The sequence below is a fragment of the Solea solea genome, chromosome 1 (assembly GCF_958295425.1).
Source record: "Solea solea chromosome 1, fSolSol10.1, whole genome shotgun sequence".
Classification (NCBI taxonomy): Eukaryota; Metazoa; Chordata; class Actinopteri; order Pleuronectiformes; family Soleidae; genus Solea; species Solea solea.
Window position 1 is genome coordinate 31,509,621 of NC_081134.1, and position 20,211 is coordinate 31,529,831.

At 42.1% G+C, this 20,211-nt stretch overlaps 2 protein-coding genes across 3 annotated transcripts in view; one reads left to right on the forward strand and one right to left on the reverse strand.

Moving 5' to 3' along the window:
• Positions 1-20,211, reverse strand: part of apodb (apolipoprotein Db) — a 313,363-nt gene that overhangs the window by 177,353 nt on the left and 115,799 nt on the right. The gene's annotated exons all lie outside the window — the stretch shown is intronic.
• gpr158a (G protein-coupled receptor 158a) overlaps positions 1-20,211 on the forward strand; it is a 74,581-nt gene that overhangs the window by 47,148 nt on the left and 7,222 nt on the right. For both annotated transcript variants that reach the window (XM_058646870.1, XM_058646877.1), the window contains exons 6-8: positions 11,916-12,025; positions 14,489-14,727; positions 16,713-16,851. In XM_058646870.1, coding sequence (XP_058502853.1) covers positions 11,916-12,025; positions 14,489-14,727; positions 16,713-16,851 — 488 coding nt within the window. The remainder of the gene's footprint in view (positions 1-11,915; positions 12,026-14,488; positions 14,728-16,712; positions 16,852-20,211) is intronic.

The window sequence follows — 20,211 nt, forward strand, 5'->3', positions numbered from 1 at the left end:
TATCTCTTTGGTGTGGCGATGGCGGTGGAGGCTAAAAATAGATTTGTTTTGTACAAAGAGAACTTCACTTTCTTAGGTTCCTCTGTGATTCTCGCCTCGTTTAGAGACGACAGACCTATTTTCTCCGCGGCTTTATCGCACAGAAGCGGTCGCTGCGATCCCGCTTTGATAAAACATCTCCCAGCGTAGATCTGTGTGTGTTAGATTGATCTCCGCCCTGATGCATTTCCATGTCTCTCTCTCTCTCCCTGCGAATCTCACACGAGCCGTGCGTGGCGGCAGCGACGCATCACTCTCAATCTAAATATAGCTTTTCGCTGCTTCTATTTTAAATAATTCCACTGTATTAGGCAAGAGGAGATACATCTCATCTCTCTGCTCCCATGGCGTTCTGCTTTGTGGGGGTAAAACCATTTTTTTCCCCCTCCTTGCTTTTCCCTCCGGAGAGTCTCACATGTAATAACCGCAGCACCTTCACCTCCTCCTGCTTTGAAATGAAAGGGAAGGAGGGAAGAATCAGGAGTGCAGAAGAAGGAAGGAGGCCAAAACTCTGGCCTCTGCCAAAGCCGGCTATTTCCGTCTGCCTGTGGAGATGAGTGTGATCCCTGGATTAGCTCGCCAAACCCCTCGTTTGTCCCCACGCGGCGTCTTATTGACGCTGCTGTGGAGGCTCAGATTGGAGCAAAGTGTCGGAGTTTGGATTGTTGTCTCCGTAATGAATCAGAGGTGTTGCATTGTGGTGCCACCTGGCAGCGACTTGTCAAAGCACACTCTCGATAGATTCTTCAGAAAAATGAAACAAAAACTGATCCCTTTTTTTCTTTTTGTCTGTTACATTGAAGCTAAGGTGTCTCGGAGGAGAGACAATGGCACAAAGAGAACAATGGAATCATCCTCTTATTCACTGAAATGTCTTTTCATCACAGTTGCTCTGTTCTGTTTGAGCTTTGAGGTGATAATTCCTCACTTTTTCCTTCTCATTTTCACAGTCTTTACTGTGGAATCAAGACAATGGTTGGGTTAACAAAGTGTCAACCCCACTGTGACATCACGTATCGGTCCAAAGCTTTGGATTTTGCAGTTTGTGCAGTGACGTCATGATTTTAATGGACAGTCAAAACGGAATAAAAACGAAAACTAATGAAAAATCCCATACTGGCTGTCAGCACGGGCGTCAGGAGAAAGCTGGGGTTAAGCGTCTTGCTCAGACATACATATTGGCATGTAGATTTGTGGAATCAAACCCCCTTAACTTATGATTGGAGGACGATCTACGCCACCAGTTAGCCCCTGCATTACAGAGGCCAGAAGTACATCATCCTTTCTGGTCTGTGAAGCCCACTGTACTTCTCTGACGTGCTCCTAAAATGGAGGAACAACATTCTTAGACACTGGACCTTTTATACAAGGTTACGTTTACACTTAAATTTCAGTGTCGTAGCAATGTCGACTTGCAAAAAGCTTGTTAAACCTACAGTTAAACATGAGCCGTGTGAGATAATCTGGCAGTAATCTGCTTTATTAACAGATTCCTGGAGGAAAACAATCTCTGTCATCCACTTTAAAAGCTCACGCCGCCGCCGCCGCCGCAGTGAGCCCGTGACAAACTGGCTTTTTAAATGCTTGTAAACACACCATAAGAGACTTGTCTTCACCTCTTTATTTCCCAGCCCATCTGTGTGTGCATCAGTGCAACGCGCCCCAGAGACGGCAGTAGTTGTCCTCGTCCCCCCCCCGTGGGACGCGTCATGCCTCCTGCTCTACTGTGTGTGCATTTTTATTTATTTTTTTGTCTCATGTGTCTCTCCACCTGTCCACTCTCAGCACCGTCTCGGTGCCAGGCCGGGACGTGGTGCCACTTCAGGCCGACTCAGGGAGTCGATGTGCGTGGCAGGCAGGGCTTCACCGAGCATCGGGGGGCTAATGAGAAACAGTGCGGCCATGGGGTAATGTCTCCTCACCTGACAGGCCGTGACACACAGGCTGCCACACTTTTCTCTCCCACCAACCTTCCGCCCAAGCTATTCTGACACTTTCAATCTGACTTCAGTGGATCTGGAGGGTTTTTCTGTGTGCAGCACTTCCACTCCATACTCTCTGCTTCCTCTGCTCCTTGTGGGGGAAGTGACTCAGAGTTTCCCAGAACATACGAACACTGAGGATTTGCTGCCCTCGCACCAGCCAAACGACACACTGTACACTGCAAAGATTCAACAAAGAAGTACACTGCGAGATGTTTAACAATGTGAATCGTAATCATTTCCCATTGATTGCCCCGGAACTGAGCATTCTCTGACGATCACCGGACTCTTCTGCCTGAGCGTGGGGTCGTACATGTATGGTCTGGATATAATATATCCATATATTATATATTATAGTAGTACCCTTCACGTGTTTTGACCTTCAAAATGCGTCACATAACGACCCTAAGTGTCAGTTTTTTAAGAAGCAAACAAAAATGGACCACAAAATCAAAAATACACAAATTGCAAATACACTTTTTTGTTTGCAATGATTGGAATTGTGTTTGCGCCGACTCTTTTGTGTTTGAAAGTGGACTGGACGTAGTCACATAGTCATAGTCGCTGTCCGTCTGGAACTCGTTCCCCAAGTTTTCCCCCATCAGACTGTTAGTTGTTATACACTCGACAAAGATAATCTGACAAACGTTACATACTTAATTCTGACCATGGGCAGGGCTTAGGAAGCTGCCTGCTGATTGGCTACAGTGTTTCGGAGCGACAGCATCCGACAAAATAATCGTAAGTAACATTTGTCAGATTATAAACGTTAGATACGAACAATCATTTTGTCGGATGTCAACCGGGGGAAACTTGGCGGAACGAGTTCCAGACGGACAGCGACTCCAAGCCGTCGCTCCAAAACTCAGTAGCCAATCAGCAGGCAGTTTCCTGAGCCCCACCCACGGTCAGAATCACAAACAATTAACCACAGCAATTTGCTCAATTCACACAGTGTTGTTTGCTTCTTAGAAACAGCGTCAAATTCTTTAGATACAAGCGACTGCGTTTGAGTTTTGTTGAAGACGTTTCACCTGCAGTTAAAGAGACAGCGACTTAGACGACGGATGACAAAAAGAAAGGCAGCATGTTTTTCCCTCTCCAGAGCACTTTGGGAATATCCTGCAGGATTTAACTGGTGATGAGGAGTAAAGGGAATTGTGGGAGGAGGCCAACCCTGGTCTTCACTGTGCCGAGGCCGAGCTGGATGTAATTTACACTCGGCCCACCTCGGGGAGCAGCAGCAGCAGGAGGAGGAGGAGGAGGAGGAGGAGGAGAAGAAACCATTACCTCCCTCCACAAAGCTGCCCTTCCTGCGTGGTAGTGAGTGTCGGCTTTCATATAAAAATGGATCCATTGCTATTACAACACTCCACCTCTTCTCTCCTCTGCTCTGCTCTGCTCCCTCCCACTCTCTCATACTCCAGATGAAAAACAAACAAAAGAAGAAACACTTACAACAAAAAAAAAAGACAGAGAGAACGAGGAGGAGGAGACGATGTCCAGAAAAAGCAGCGGGGCATGGACGCACCGACCGGAGGTGCCGCCATGATTTCATGTCAAAACATTAAAAGTGGGATGCGAGCTTTGTTGTGACAGGATGAATCCTGAGGCCGCGGCGTTCCTGTCCACCACTCAGAAGGTGACAGACAGACAGACTAAATGGCTGAAAGTCATTTCTCTGCTCTCTGGCTGGTGGAGGCTTCCAGAGAAGGTGTGATAGCAAAAGGCTGAAATTCAGCACCGTCTGTTCCTCCCACAGGCCAACACTCACTCACTCACTCACTCACTCACTTACTCACTTTTTGGTGGTGCATGCAGTGAGCACTGTTGCCTTACAGCAAGAAGATTGCGAGTTCGGATATTTTCTGTGTGGAGGATAAATCGTGAATAACTGGGTTACGACTAAGTATTATTTTTATAATCAGTTCTTCTGTTGGTTACTTTTTATCAGCAGTTGATCACTTGTTTGATCCATAAAATGTGAGAAAAATGTGGACGGAAATGACGATGTTCTCACATCACATCTTACTTTGTCCACAAACCAAAATGATTCACTTTACTTGGAACAAAGAAACCTGAACATGTCCACCTTTAAGAAGCTATAACACTCAAAGTGAGCATTATCCTCTTCTTCTTCTTTGGTAGGAACGCGTCCTATTCCCTGTGTCCAGGCTTGTACCGCCACCCGATGGTGAAGTGGGCTATTACAGGACCCTGACGCGGGGGGATACTCGATACTTGATTTAAGTATCGTTTTCAGTCCAATACAAAACGATGTAACTCGTATGATTCACAGGATAAAACACAACCACCTCTGCCAACACAGAGCAAAAGAACAGAAATTAAGAACAGTACCTTTAATAACTCTTAATACTTTGTGTGTGTGTGTGTGTGTTCCTGTGCAGGACATTTACATGTAGAAGTTCACTTTGTTTGAGCAGCAACATAATGATTTTATTGTAAAATGTATGGTCTACTCACCTGATGTGACGTCGCTGATCATGTGATCGATAAGTTGCGAGTGTCTGACCTTCAGAGGAGACGGGGGTCAGTCCCCGCGGCTTTCATCCTCTCCATCGACCACATTTACATTTTTATTGTCTGCACATTACAAGTTAATTACACACCGCTGATTCTCGGGTGCTCTTCTGCTAACTGCGTTCTTCTAATAAAAGAATCCACCCACTTTTCCTTTTTTTAAAGTGTTATTGGTTGAATATCTCCTGTTTGCCCTCGAGCGAGAGCTAATTATCCAAAGCAGTCTAGCACAAAATGATTTGTGTGTGCTCTATGGCGCATCCACTCCGGAGCCGTAATTTGGTTGTGGGTGTATTTTTGTCCTCACAGGAAGTCTTTAGGGACTGAAAAGTGCCAGAGTTTGTGTTTTTATCGCATTAAAGTTTGGCACCAAACGCTGACTGTGTTCACGTGTTCTCCAGTTAAGGTCATTTTTTTAAGATTTCACTTTTCTTTAACTGAAACTGGTCGTGTTGGTTTTTGTCCTTTTGCATCTAAGTTTGGCCGAGGACCTAACACATCAAGTGGTGTCTCTTTTTTTCTACTATCCACTATCCACTATCTAATCTTGTACAAAAATGATTCATTTTGGAAATGTATCCTTTGAAAAATTGGCCATTAGTCACTCTTATAAAGAGTCTTCTCTCTAAGACACAAATATGTGTAAAATGCTGAAAATAAATTGTCATCTCCCTCTTTGATAGTTTCAAACATAAATAATCCTCGTAAATTATAATTACCTTCTCTTGGTTTAAAGAATGTCTGAATGCAAACAGGAAGTGTCATTTAAATGAGAGGAAGAGGCGGGCAGGTCACACGGGAGATGCTTCTGCTAACACTTTTTTTTTTTTTAGTAAACCACCCCGTAAATCATTTGAGTCAGATTTTGTTGACCTCCAAAAAAATGACAGTGCATTCCAGATATCCAGCTTTATTTACTACTATATTATTAAATTGCTATTTTATGAAGTTTAATTATAGGATCTAAATTTGTTTTATAAGTGTTGCCCCAAATTTCAACACATTATGACATATTATGTCATACAGTGTCAAAATAATTAATTACAAGTGTTTTTATTCAGCAAATCCTTTGTTTTTATAAAGAATAGCAATAGATTTGGATAATTTATGTTTAGTTTCAAAGTTTGTGGTCTATAATGACTCCCAAAAGCTTTGTTTCATAAACTCTTTCAATTTCAATACAATATTTTGTTTTTCTTTCATTTGATGATAACTTATGTGTAGGCAAGCCATATTTTTAATTTGATCAACTCTACAGATTCAATGAACTGCGTTATGTTACACACGAAACAAGATAAATTAGTTTTGTCCGCAAAAGAAATCACAAAATTTCGTATATAATGATACTGTGCACATAAATAACGTATAAATAATATGGGTCCTAACACTGAACCTTGTGGCACTCCACAGGTTACTCTTCTCAAACATGATAGCATGGTTAATATCATTAATTCATCAATTATTTATTTATTTCAAACCAAACATGTCAGTTAACTGTCAGTTGTCATTTTATTTTTTTGTGAAGATAAATGATCCGCCAGGCCAGATACTAACACTGGCTGGGCCAGTTTTGGCCCACAGACCGCCACTTGCCAACCACTGCTTTCCAGCCTTTATCCTCATTCTGTTGTAACCTCCTACATCATCTGTAGTGACCGTGCAACAAAGTAAAAAGTGAAATCAGCCAATTACAACATAATAGTAACAACTTCACACTCAGTCATCAGCTCAGCTGCTGCAACAGGACGGCGTTCTCTGTTCTCTCAGAGCTTTTACATAATTAAAAGGATTCTTGAGAATGATTCAATGTCATTTAAATTTTAACAATTACAAGAGAACAAAAACAAGAACATACATGACAACAACAGTGGCGCACACTAGTTCTGAATTGTTTATAAAGTGTATAAGACACTGTCCACTGCTGCTGCTGCTGCTGCTCGCACCACAGCTGGCTGACTGTCATCACTGTCACATCAAAAGGGACGGAGACTCTCGAGTGGGTAACCAACCAACCCACTGAGTCTGTGTGTGTGTGTGTGTGTGGAGCCAGCTGGTGGCTGCTGAAACGAGAAATGATTAGGAATGAAAGATAACTGCAAATTAAGTGACTGAGTGTTGATTGAATGAGTGAATGAGTGAGTGAGGGGGAGAGAGCGAGAGAGAGAGAGCGTGTGAATGTTGCTCATGTGTGTTGTTTTCCGCTCAACTATTCGGTTGCAAACGGACGGATGTTGATTATCTAAAGATTCACAACAACAATAATAATAATGTTGTTCCCGATCCGTCAGAGTTGAGTGACTGAAATTAAAACGCTAGGCCGCCAATACTTTGTTATGTCAGAGTGCAGCAAATGTCGACCACAGCCTCAAAAAAATGTTTCTGTAAATGAAAGAATGTTTGTTACTGAAGGTGTACTACCTGTTGCCAGTAGGTGGTGCAATGAATGGCTTTGTAGGTTATCACCGATTTATCAGAATCGCAAAATCGCAGGAGGAGATTAAATATTGTCCTGACCTACACGCGTCATATTGTAATAACGATTTCATCCCAGCCCGCTTTGGAGCCTCACAGTGTCGTCATACTTTAACGTAGAGACGTGATTGAAAATTTAAACAGGTCACATGTTATATGACCTGTTAAAACTCAGCTCTGGAGTTTTGTGTTTTTTTAAAAATGAAGACGGGAGCTCCTGAAAGCCTCCTGATGCTCACAAACCAAACATTTAATCTGTGTCATCACCCGCTCTTGAAATACGACAACTTTACAACACATTATTTCTCTGTTTTTCACCATTTTGGACAGTTAGAAACAGGTGTTTGGAAGGTGGAGGGGGGAATCAGGGAGGGGCATGTGCAACCAGCTGCAAGAGTCAGTCTCTCTAACTTGTAAAGGTTGATTCCACAAAAATACTACTTTGTCTAAAAACTTTTAGTTTTAAAGGTTCAATCCACCCAAATCGGCAGCAAGAAGCAGGCACCATAAAAGATTTCCCGCAGAATTTTCTAGTAGTTTTCTTGTTAAATTTTATGTAATTCAAATGAGAATTAGAAAAATTCAAAATAATCAGAATTAGATATTTATATGTGAATTTCTCTGTGAGATGAATAAAGTATCTATCTATCTATTCCAAATTGTTCCACCCTGCTACCACGGTTACCGCAGAAAAATGCGTAAAATTCATCAGATCCCCCTAAAACCAGGCCAGATCCTCAATTGTCGCAGGTCTTGATTCAGTCTGGTGAGTTCTTGGTGCTCGGTGAGGCCCTCTAAAGTGATCAAGAGAAAGAAAAATGATTACAATAAAAATAATAATTAGAGTGGAGACAAAAATTCTCTCAGGTTTTGGAATTTCAAATGTGTTTTGCTTCTCCTGAAGTTCGCTTTAACATGAAAGCGTTTTTCATCAAACAGAAAAATCCGTCAATAACAACAACTGAACAAAAAGAAAAAAGCAGTTGAAAGAAAAATACTTCATAACTTCAGAGAACAGAGTTTAAGCCTTTCAGCCATCTTTAAAGTTTCTTTTTTCTTCTGGGAACTCTTTTCTGTCCTTGAGCTCACTTTCTTTTTCTCTGTTTCCACCTGACAAGATATTTTTGCGTTGGAGGGTGAATGCACAACCAGGTTGTGTTAAATCAGGTGTTCTGGGAGCCTGGAGTCCAGATGGGAAGCTTCCAGCTGGGACACCTGTCGCTGTGACACCCCAGTTTGATCAAGTGCCAGATAGATTTTTCCTTTTCTTTATGAAACATGTTCATAAAGAAAGACACAAAGAACCTTCCTTCAGGCTGAAGAAGAATAATTGTCTCCCTGATATTGATGAACTCACATGTGCCTGATCCTCTCAATCCCTTCACATGCGCGTCTGCTCAGATGCTGGACAAACAAACACCTGATCCTTCTCCTTTCCCACAACAGCTGAATCCAACATTCCCAGCACTTAGCATCGATTATTAATGGAAGGTTTAAGAAGAGCAGAAGAGAGCGGAGGCAGAAACTGATCATGCACGCTGACGTTATGAGAAACCTGACAGCAGAGTCACAGCCAGACTTTTTCCCAGAAACCGTTCTGAGCGTAACCTCTGACCTCGGACTGTGATTTAACCTCTCAGTGTGCGGCCTGCCAGAATTTATTAGGAGAGGAAGAAGGGAAACCCGTAGCTGTGCTGGGCTCGACCGTCTCATTTCCGTCACCTTCTGAGGATCCAGACCCTCAGTTTGGGACACAGCTTTTCTCCTCCACATGAGTGACTGTGGGAGGAAGCCGGAGAACCTGGAGAACTTTCCAAACTCCACACAGAGGACGACTGTGCTTGTTTTTGCACTGAATTCCCTCAGTTACTCGTGAACTATGACCTCATTATATCTGATGAACTGTGGAGAGTCCAAGCTTCTGCAGGGAACACTGGGACTAGAAGGTTTTTTTCTTATGTACGGACAACAATAAAAGCTCATCAGAAGATTAAGGAGAAGGTTAATCACATGACCCCCCCCTGAGTTTATTAGTGTTTGTGTTAGAGGTGACACTGAGTCAGTATCAGTTCATCTCATGTGTCGCACAGTTCACTTAAGTCAAATCTGAACAGAACAGAAACATCAGGAAACAGAGCAGGAACGAAACAGACTCCCGTTTAATTCCATTAACATTGGAACTCGGAGGTGGGAGAGAAGTTACCTCTGAGTTTATGGACAAAAACATGGACGCAACGTATCGCGGGCCGATAACAACGTTGTATGTGGTATGTGTACGTCTGATTTACTGCGAAATAAGAAAGACAGAAGTGTTTTGAAAATGGTCTGTGAGGTTTCTTCGCGTTTTCCCAGTTGTGAATCCTTGGAAATTCCGAGTTCAAATGGAAACACACCAATATTGGCAAAGTCGACTTTATCTACGTGGAAACAGATCTTTTCTTCTGTAAACACACAAACCCCTCCCCCTAACAACCCTAAATGCTGTAGTACATATGCCAGGCCTGTATGTGGCGCTGTAGTGCTGCCGCAGAAAAACACCAAAAATGGAGAATAACATAATGGAGCATAATGTTTTATGTGACGTCTCGTGGGGTTAAAGGTCAGAGCGGTAGTTTCCCAAAGGTGTTGTATACACGAAAACGTGAGGCCGGCATTTTAAACTCTGCTTTCACTCTGGGACGTGTTTTCCATTAAGAGCGTTTTACGGCTCCCAGGACACCAGTTCCGCGTGGATAAAAAAGCTGATATGATACAAAAACTAAAAACTTTATCGGATTCTCCTGAAGTCGTTCTCTGTCGTGAACGTGTCAGGCTCACGCAGCTAAATATAAAGCTCTCCCCCTCTGTGGTTTTCACCTGCAAAAATTACCAGATCACACCGTTTAAGAAAACCTCAAGCTGCTGAATGTGATAAAAACTTTTTTCCTGTGACTGAGCTGGAGATCTGCTCCAGGGAGAGACACTGATAACACACACACACACACACAAACACCCCTGTCTCTGTTTCATCAAAAACAACACCAGGCTCATAAACTGATGAAGATCCAGCTGCTACTGTGAAGTTTGTCTGAAAAGGAGTCAGGTGCCTGTGTCGCTTTCCCCCGGTGCGTTTCTTTACTCCTCCTCCTCCTCCTCCTCCTCCTCCTTTGCCCTCTTCGCTCCCCGTGGACCCAGATGTGCGTCAGCAAGTTGCCGAGCGTCTGCCCGGCGTTTTGCCATCTCCTCATCTGCTCCCGTGCCTCCTCTCTCTCTCTGCCACAATGAAAATACAGCAAAAGTTACATCCACACTATTGGTTTTCGTGTCCTGTCGTGTCCACACTATCCGAATTTCACAAATTTCACAAACTTTGGTGGAAACACGTCACAGCCCAAGACGAACAAAAAAGTCTATTGGGATCATGGTCTCAACTCAACAGGAAGTCGGCCATATGGAATTTGGCAAAACTACTAGCACAAAACGTTCAAAGAACATTCCCCTAAGGTTCTCTTATGGTTACAGCCAACCCAAAAACTAACGCTTACAGACCGTTCTCTCTGGGTCAGGTAGGAGCCTGAACGTTCCCTAAACGAGGGAACCAAAAACTGGAACGTTCTCCTGTGGTTGCGCCGTGGTTTCCACACAACGTTCCCGTTTGGTTGTTTTTTGTTTGCAGCGGAACGTTCTCAGAGCATTGTACAGATGTTTGGAATAGAGCAAATAATATCGATATATCACCAAATCGATAATTGGATTTTGGATGATTTAAAATGACGTTTCAGAGTATAAATCTGGATTTGCGTGAATCTAACGACTGTTTCCGGCGACAGTGTGGCCCACCGCTCCTCCCACGGGCTCCAACGCGCCCCTGAACTGACTCAAACCTAGCAAGCAAAAATATCCACACGCCTGCCTGCGTCTCTGCCGCCGCCGCCGTCGCCGTCGCCTCGGGGAACGTATTAATGGCTCAGCTAATCCGATTACCATGAACAATCCCACAGGGGAGATCGCTGCACATCTGCAGCGGACAGATAATTACGTTTGCCTCAGATGTTTTCTTTCTTTCTTCCTCTTTTTTGGTGTATGTATGTATGTATGTATGTTGGTGTGTCTCTATGTCTTTGGTAAGATCTCGGGGTGGACGTCGTCCTCCTCCTCATCCTCGTCCCATGGGCAGACGCTCAGTGTGACGCAAGCAGCTGCAGACGGATATAAAATGTCACCGCTCGTCCGTCCTCTCTGATCTGATGCGCCATTTACAATTATTGTCGTTTCTAAACATATATAATGCAAGAATTAAAGAAGGACTTATCATCTTTGTCTTTTAAAAGTCTTATCGACTTCATCAAAGACAAGAGAAGTTTACTTGTTTACAGCAGCACATTCATTGAAGTTAAGTGTAGTTTTCTTTGAAAAGTCCTGAGGGAGTTGAGCTCATGTGATAAACACCCACTCTGCGTGTTTACTCTTGACTTCATTTGGAATAATTGTGGATTTAAACTCTCCACTGAGTCAAATCTCATCACTTGGTAAATTGCTGCCTCCGTGAATATCTTCTTCAAACTTCAAACGTCCGTCAATGTCGATCGACAAAGCAATTCCGAGTCATGATCAACATAATCGCTTTTTTTCCTACAGCACTTCATCAACAGAAGGAGTTTCCTCTTTGACGTTGCAATGTTTTAAAGAGCACTTGATGAGACACTTAATGACCTTTCAAATACAGTACGTCCAACATGAGAAACCCTTTTTTTGGAGAACTTTCCGCTATCGGCAGCATCACTTTGCAACGTTCCAACGACCTCTGAGTTCACTTCTCTGAACGACGGAGAGACTCTTATCATGCAGACTGAAAACACTCTCACATCACTGACGTCTGTCTGTCTGTCTGTCCTCCTGCAGGTTGGGATTCTTTATTTCCAGCCAAGTGTTTTCCGGTGCGTGCTGCTGCGATGGGTCCGTCTGCTGGGTTTTGCGACCGTCTACGGGACGCTGACTCTAAAGTTGTACAGGTATGCGCACACACGCACACACTTTGATAGCCCATGTGAGACGACTTCACTCGGTGTCTCTTTTTATCGCACCAACAAAAACTGAAAGCGAAAATGGATGCGTAGCAGTATTAAGCACTTTTGGCAGCAAACGTTCAAATATGAAGCCAATTATGGAAACTCAATAATGTGCTTATGTCTGCTTGAAAACCACATAAGTGACAACGTCGTTACTTTTCTGGATATAAATCCCTGACTGCGGGAATCTGACGCCACACCTGCTGTAAATGCAGTATTGATTATTATTTGATTTGATATGATTCATGTGGGTTTTTGCTTTTGAACATGAATTACACGGCTACGCTCGCGTGTGTCTTACAAACTGTACGACGAGTAGAAATCATGTGTTGACACGAGTAAATGATCTGCAGTGATCTGCAAACGTTTTTAATCCAACTGTACTCGTAAAGCACTTTAAAACAATCACAGTGGGCCAAAGGGCTGTACAGAATAATAAATGAAAGAGACAGTAAATGAAAGATACGTATAAAACAACTAAAATAAATTAAAAGACATGAAAAACAACATGGATAAAAATGTGGTGATAAACCACAATAAAAGCAGATCAACTAAAATAAATAAAACCAAAAAAATGTAATTAAATGGCAATAACATCCACAACTTAAACAGTGTCAAAGGTCAATGAAAAGAGGTGAAGAGATTATTCCACAGTTTCGGGCACGTCTGCCACTGCATAGCGATTAGACAATCGACATTTACCAATGTTTCTTTTGGTTTGCGGTGTACCCACAATGCCTTGCGTTGTAGTCCACTTCCTGCATTTGTTTCACTCAAAGCGGATCGAGACCTACGTTTTTAGGCGGACCAGAGTTGGGTTGCACGTTCACACCTCCCCACATGAACCCGGACTTTCCGAGCAAACAGACTAGGGTTCGATTAAGAAAAGACATTCCCAGCACTTAAACGAAGACATAGTTTATCTATATATAAAACTAATACATGGTGTCATGTTCATTTTATGGGTCAAAAATGTTTTGCAGCTCCAGATTAATTTTATTTGGACAGAAATGTCTCTTTTCACCATAAAGGTTGCAGAACCCTGTCCTGAGCAAACACCTCAGTGACTTAAAGACCTCAAATCCTGGGTGCTTTGGCCTGAAATGACCTCCACATACTATAACCTTAAATCATGTTTGGTAAGAAGAGACAAATGTACGCGAGAGCGGAGGAAGGAGAAGAAGAAGAGAAAAGAAGAGCCAGAGGATACAGTCGTGGTGAGAGAAAAAGGGTGTTATTCACACTGAATAAGTGATAATGAGACAATATAATGAGAGTATTCAAAGTAACACACTCGAAATTGTTCTTCTGTGGGTCAGGTTTTTGTCAGGTGCATCTGTCAAGAGAAAAAAAGAAAAAAAGAAGTGAAGATGGTGATTAAGAGGATGTGGCTAATGCGAGCGTGAGCCGAGTAAACCCTCGGAGCCGCGAGTCAACATAACGCACGGATCAATTTTTGATGGGGGGCTCATTAGTGGTAAAGCGCAGTGGACACTTCATCAATGTGCATGAAGGGCAGAGGGCTAAGAATAGCGACGGGCGCTCATGTGTATCCTTCCTGTTCCAGTTGGGGTTTTTTTTGTCCGTCTATGAATTTAACACAACTGCAAGAAACTATGTGTGATAGTAGCATCCATTTTTAAACTAATAACATCTCATGTAAACTTTTGTTTTGTCGTGCCTGCATGCTCATGTAAAACTAACTATATTAAACATGTAAAACTAAGTATAATAAACATGTAAAAACAGAAAATGAAAAAAAAATTGCCCAATTGATACAAAAAAACTAATAAATCCTGTGGTATTGGGCTCATATTTAGGATATTTAGGTTTTTAATGGGGAGCTGATACACAAATAAAATGAAGTCATTAGGATCACCCAGCATCACAATCAGCCTGTAAATACTTAAAAATAAGGGGTTTTTTTCAGAAAATGTGCCGTGAGTAAGTGTTTCTGCCCATTTTTCCACAACAACTTTCAATATCTGGCAGTTATTCACAATTTGCTGCATGTTAAAATAGTGTATTAACAATTTAAAATGTCGAAAAACTAAAAGTTGTACACCTGATTCTGCATGTTAAATTTGAAATTTGAACAGTGTAAAACATATTTAAAATAACATTTGAGTGTTTGTCCCAATGTGCAAAAACAAAAAATGGAAACCAAGTCCAGGCATTCAGCTCTCAGCTTTTCTGAAACCGCTGGAATTTTTCCAATAGCACAAACCGTTGCGTAATTACAGTCGTCGATGTTAAAGGGTTAAGTTAGTTTTGCTAGTAGAAGCTCACCAAAGTTCCCTGACATTGGACCTTTAAAATGTATGAATGTACAGCGATGACAGTGCATATTTTGTGAAGTTGAGAGTAAGACCATCTCCTTCCCCCCCCCTCCCCCTCCGCTCACAGAGTTCTGAAGGTGTTCCTGTCCCGCACGGCGCAGAGAATCCCCTACATGACCAGCTGGCGAGTGCTGCGTCTGCTGGGCATCATCCTCCTCATCGTCTGCTGGTTCCTGGTGGCCTGGACATCTGCCGTCTGCCAGAACCCAGACAGGAAGTCGGCCCTCATCGACGTGGGCTACACGCCCGACGGGCTGCAGTTCGGCATGTGCCTGCTGGATCGCTGGGACTACATGATGGCTGTCGGTGAGGCCCCCCGTTATAGCTGCCCTCCGCCTCCGCAGGGTGCTGTGAACGGATTAATATTAGCCACACTGTGGGTGCACACACCACAGCGAGGAAACATGGGTTATTTCAGGTATTTGTGGCATGAAATCCGAGAAGTATAGTTTGAAGGAAATGGAGCAGAGGAGAAGTGATAGACTTTTTGGTTCCATCTACATTTGGCAAACATGCTCATGTTTTTCCCGAAAAGAAGAGATTCATCTTTGCTGCCAATGCTGCTGCTGCACTTTCGGGGTGTTTTCCTGTGTTCTGGAGGCAAGGGCGACCAGCAGCAGCAGATTGAGACAGATGAGGAATCAAAGACGCACGCGGGGGGTGGGGGGGACAAGCTGCCTGCGCGATGAGGAAATCTGCATTCTGTGTTTGCACCATGCTGACTCAGGCTTCTGAGAGGGGAAAAACCCGACGTCTTTTCTTGACTTGTGGGTAAACTAATGGACCCCCCGCAGAGCCGGCGTGCTGCTGCGTTACTGTATATTCTTCTTTTTTTTTTCCCTCCATAAGGCAGTAAAAATAAGTTGGAGTCAGCTCTGACGCCATACACTTAACACGCACTTCAAAAGATGCAATAAATCACACACACACACACACACACATACTTGCATATGCTCGCTCACAGTCAGGGGTCTAATTTTAATTTACTTAAAAAACAAAACAAAACAACAACAACACACAAAAAAGCAAAATATGTGCAGTATTTGCAGAATATGAATCATGCGCGTTTTTCTCATGAGCATTTGTTTTTGGTTTATGCTTCATAAACACTTCTCATGGAAACTTTTATGCTCGAGCTCACAAAAGACAGTGCAACATTGTTCAATCTGTACTGTACTAATGCAAGATTATAGAATACACACATATGTATATACATATTTACATTTACAGTGATAGCCAATGACAAAACAACGACAAATGAGGAGTAAAAGCAGCAAGACCATAGAAGAAGACAGAATTTGAAAGAAATGTACTAAAAAGCTTTGGATCACGGTCATTTCTGAACAACTAGAATGTAAATGATGACCTCCAAATCTGAAGACTTACAAAAATTGATAAGGTTCCATGACTCGGCTGTGCTACAACAGAAAGCAGCTTTTCCCCAAATCAAGAGAGAATTTAACACAACACACTGCAACAAAGTGCTAGATTAATTGTGTTCAGTTGTTTTTTGATCTCAAATGGTCATATAACCATTTTGAGACAATTTAATGTGGACAACATGAAGTATAAGTATAAACATACCCAGTTGTATCAGCAATAGTTCAATCCATGACACAGCAAAAAGTAGTAATTCAACTCTACTAACATTTTCTTACTTGCACATATACATCGAATGCCACTGAAATGAACCCATTTAACTCACTGAGACAGTTCGAGCATTTGAACTTGATTAACAAGATCTACATGTGCAGCATTATTACCTGGGAAACATTACCTGGGGATGCAGAGAGACTGATTTATCAGGGTTTCCACACCTTGGTTGACATCAAATTCAAGGACTTTCCAGGACAAGGGCCTTGATTTTCTTTTCAATTCATAGATGTTCATGGATTTCAAGGACATGTGGGAACCATGACCAGGAATATGAGAACGAGACAACTTAAACATTAAAAGCTTGATTTTTAATGCCGATGACCATAAATGATCTCTTTATACGCTGATGACACAACTTTCTATGTCACAGACCCCATAAAATTACAATTGGTCAATAATGTCAAGCACTGTGGAAAATATTAAGGATATAAAGGGTTCCCACACCTTGGTTGACATCAAATTCACGGACTTTTCAAGGACATTAAAGGACCAATTCCCTCAAATTCATGGACCGAATGTGCTGAAGCAACCAGTTACAAATGATATGATAGTGTTTTTGAGTGGGTTATTTCTCTCCTTGTAGAAACGTTGTGTTCATGCTGTCTTTTCTCCTTTTTTTTACTTCTTGTTGACAGCCGAGTTCCTCTTCCTGCTGTGGTCCGTGTACCTGTGTTACGCCGTGAGGACGGTGCCATCGGCGTTCCACGAGCCTCGCTACATGGCCATCGCTGTTCACAACGAGCTGGTCCTGTCGGCGATATTCTATGTCATTAGGTAACCTGTCCACCGTAGGTCATTTGTGGGTGTGTGAGAATTATATAGACACTCAAACGTTGTTTTCATCGTTGAGTTCAGTGCAGCTTTATTTATTATTTTATTGAGCTGTCACCAGTAATGTAACCTAACCTGGACCAGAAAAGTAAAATCCACTTCATTATATAAAGTATTTCAGAAATAATCTTTAAGTCATTTTCATCAGTAGCACAGCAGAAGAAGCAATGTACAGATATAATATTGACAAGTGGTCTGCAATTGGTGGCCCGTGGGCCAAAATTGGCCCGCCAGCATCAGTATCTGGCCCTTAAGTTATTTGCTTATCTTCACAAATATGAAAAAAATTTCATATCGAGTTCAGAGCTTTTATTCTGAAAAAATATGAACTGATTCAAATAAAATTTTGTTGCTAGAATTGAGGGTTAACCTAAACTAAATGTTTGGTTTGAAAAATACAAATAAAACACTGCTGTTGTCCATATAGACTCAAAGAAGAAGAAGCAGTTTAATTTAAATGATGCGCAATAAATATTAACAGTACGAGTACGTGTCTCACACACATTTGTCTTTGTAACAAGACAACACACATTATTGTTAGTTCAAGGCAGAACATGTGGGTTTTTGTTTGTGACTGAAGACGTTTGAATACACTTTGTCTGATGAAGATACGATGTTTTGGCCCCAAAATATTCAATTGCTTGATCCCTGACAGAAACCCATATATTTTGCCAGTAAAAGTCATGATATTACTCCAACCTGATGGTAAATTATTCAGATTAAATGTATGAAAATGTGCTCGTTCTTTGTTTCTCACAGAAAGCTTTAGTAGAAGCTCAGACATAAAGTCAGTGAACTGCCTCATTAATGTCACTTACAGTAAAGAAATGCAAAGCAAAGAAAGAAAAAAGCCCTCTCTTCCATTTTGTTTTTGTTTTTGTTTGTAATACTCGCCCGTCGAGCTGCTTCTCTGTGTGGATATACATTTTAAATAGAGATATACATTTGTGTCACTGGTGTGAATTCAGCCGTCAGACGCTGACATATCTTTAACAAAAATATGCCTCTCCGACATCATCTTAATAGTCGTGGTGCACTAACCTCCATCCATCTGCTCCGCCGAGGATAAAACATAATTACCCACAAACATCTTAGTCGACATGCAGACGCTGTCACTTCCATTTACAACGCGTCCCGTGTTTACCCGCTGCATATTCAATATCACGGTGTTTGCTCACTGTCGTCATTTTTGACGTTTATGTTCTGCACTAGATTGTCTCATTTGCATCACACATATAGGCTCAAGCACGAGGCTCAACCCCTCCGTTCATTTGGGAGCAGATTCTTTATTTATTTATTTCATGTCAAAGACCTGCACCGCGCGGTTTGTGTAAATGAGACGTTTCAACCTGACACTGACATTCGGAGCTGGAGACTCCGTAAAAACGAGAGCTCAGCTCCATCACATTATTAAAAATTAATGAGCCAGTCACTGTGATTTGTGTTTTTAAAAAAGGCAAGGCAAATAACCATAGCCATATTGATGATTGTTGTTATAGGATAACACCCTTTACACATAAATGTTGTATCGTTGACGTATGGGCTGACTATATATACTATGACTATAGGCAATCTGATGAAATTATATATTTTTCATTTTCACTAACTATATAAACACACCTGAGCAAAAGAATTAGGAAATATGTCGCAGTTCAAAGTTCTCTTGGCTCGTTTTTATGAACAAAAATAAAGGGGAAGATTTATTATCGCTACTCTCGATAATCCTAACTTTGACTCAACAGCAAATAACATGGACAAAAAAATTCATTTTGTAAAGTCTAAAGTGACCTATAAACACACATCCCCAGGATGTCCATATAAGGAGTTGTGTATTAGCACCAAGGGTTAATATCTATCTTAATTAGGATTATTCACACCTGGGATTAAAATGCATCCTGGATTCATCTCATCTGACCACATAATATCAGATTTTGGTGTCCCTGCCCTTTATTCAAAGACGCAAACACGACTGCATGTGAGAACAAAATTTAAATATTTTGACCTTGTCGGGACCAGTGGTCCTAATAGAGGCCAAAACCTGGTCCTGATAAACCAGATCCTTATTTCTGGTAGGATAAGATTAGGGTTAGACATTAACTGGTTATGGTTAAGCTTACTGAGATCTATGCAGTATACTAAGAAGAATAGAAAGTGAATCGATTCAAAGTGATTCAAAGTACAACTCACGCTGCTGTGGCATGGAATGAGTGATCAGTGTTAATATTGTGGCTGCATATAAAGATGACTTCAGCTGCGTTGGCAGTTGCTAATCTATCCTGAAGACAGATTGTGTTTCATGTGTGTTCAGGAATGTGTCCTCAAACCACCTCTGAACGTCGTTTAGGGGATTAGATTTGATGATGCATTCAGGACAGATTAGCACAATCTGCCTGTGATAAGATCACAGATACTACAAGTCTTCTCTGTGCAGAGAAAATGAAACAGTTGCCAGGGGTAGAGAGTTAACCAAAGAACCTGCTCTTTGATCTCACAGTGACCAGTTAAAGCTCTGATTTCCTCCTTTCCTTTTGCTGCAATCAGGTTCCAGCGATGGTACAGGTGTGAGAGTGCTGCTGAGAGAGTCTTGAGTTATGGCGAGTGGAGAGACACTGACAGCTGAGAGGAGACAGCAGGGCCAAGGTTATTAAATCCTCATCTGCGCTGAAACGCCGCATTATAACATGCAGCAACGGAAGACTTCACAGCTTTGAGGAAATTTCATTTGCCGCACCTTTGCCTTTGCCCGTCCCTCTGAGCTTTTCGTAATTGTCCGTTAATTAGCCATTTGCCAACTTCAACGATATAATGAGCCCGCGAGATGACATGTGCATGGAAAAGGGGGCTCTCCAGCGGCTGGATTAGCATCTGACAGGACATGCCTTCATATCCTGAGTTTGAACAAGGTCTCACTGAGCCGAAAGCCCATTTTTAAACAAAAAGGTTCGAGCTACTCCTCCTCACACTCGCTGTGCTCTCTCTCGCTCTCTGGCGGTAATTATCTCATATTCCGCCAAATGGCTGTTCCAGTGTTTTACAGCCCTGATGTATAAATAGTTTGAATCTTGTGACCAGATCAAGGTCACTCCCCGTTATTATTGTGAATCCAATTGAAAGACTGAGGGAAAAATATTGTGTCCTTGCGGGAAGACGAATCACTCAAGTGGTGCATTATACGAGGCAGTGGACTTGACGCCTGGACAGACAGTGTAAAGTAAATCTACTTTGGCTGAAAACTCATTAAGTCTGCTGGCGTCTGTCTCTCTTGGCTCCATCTGTATCACTCTTGCTTTCTCTTTTTTTTCC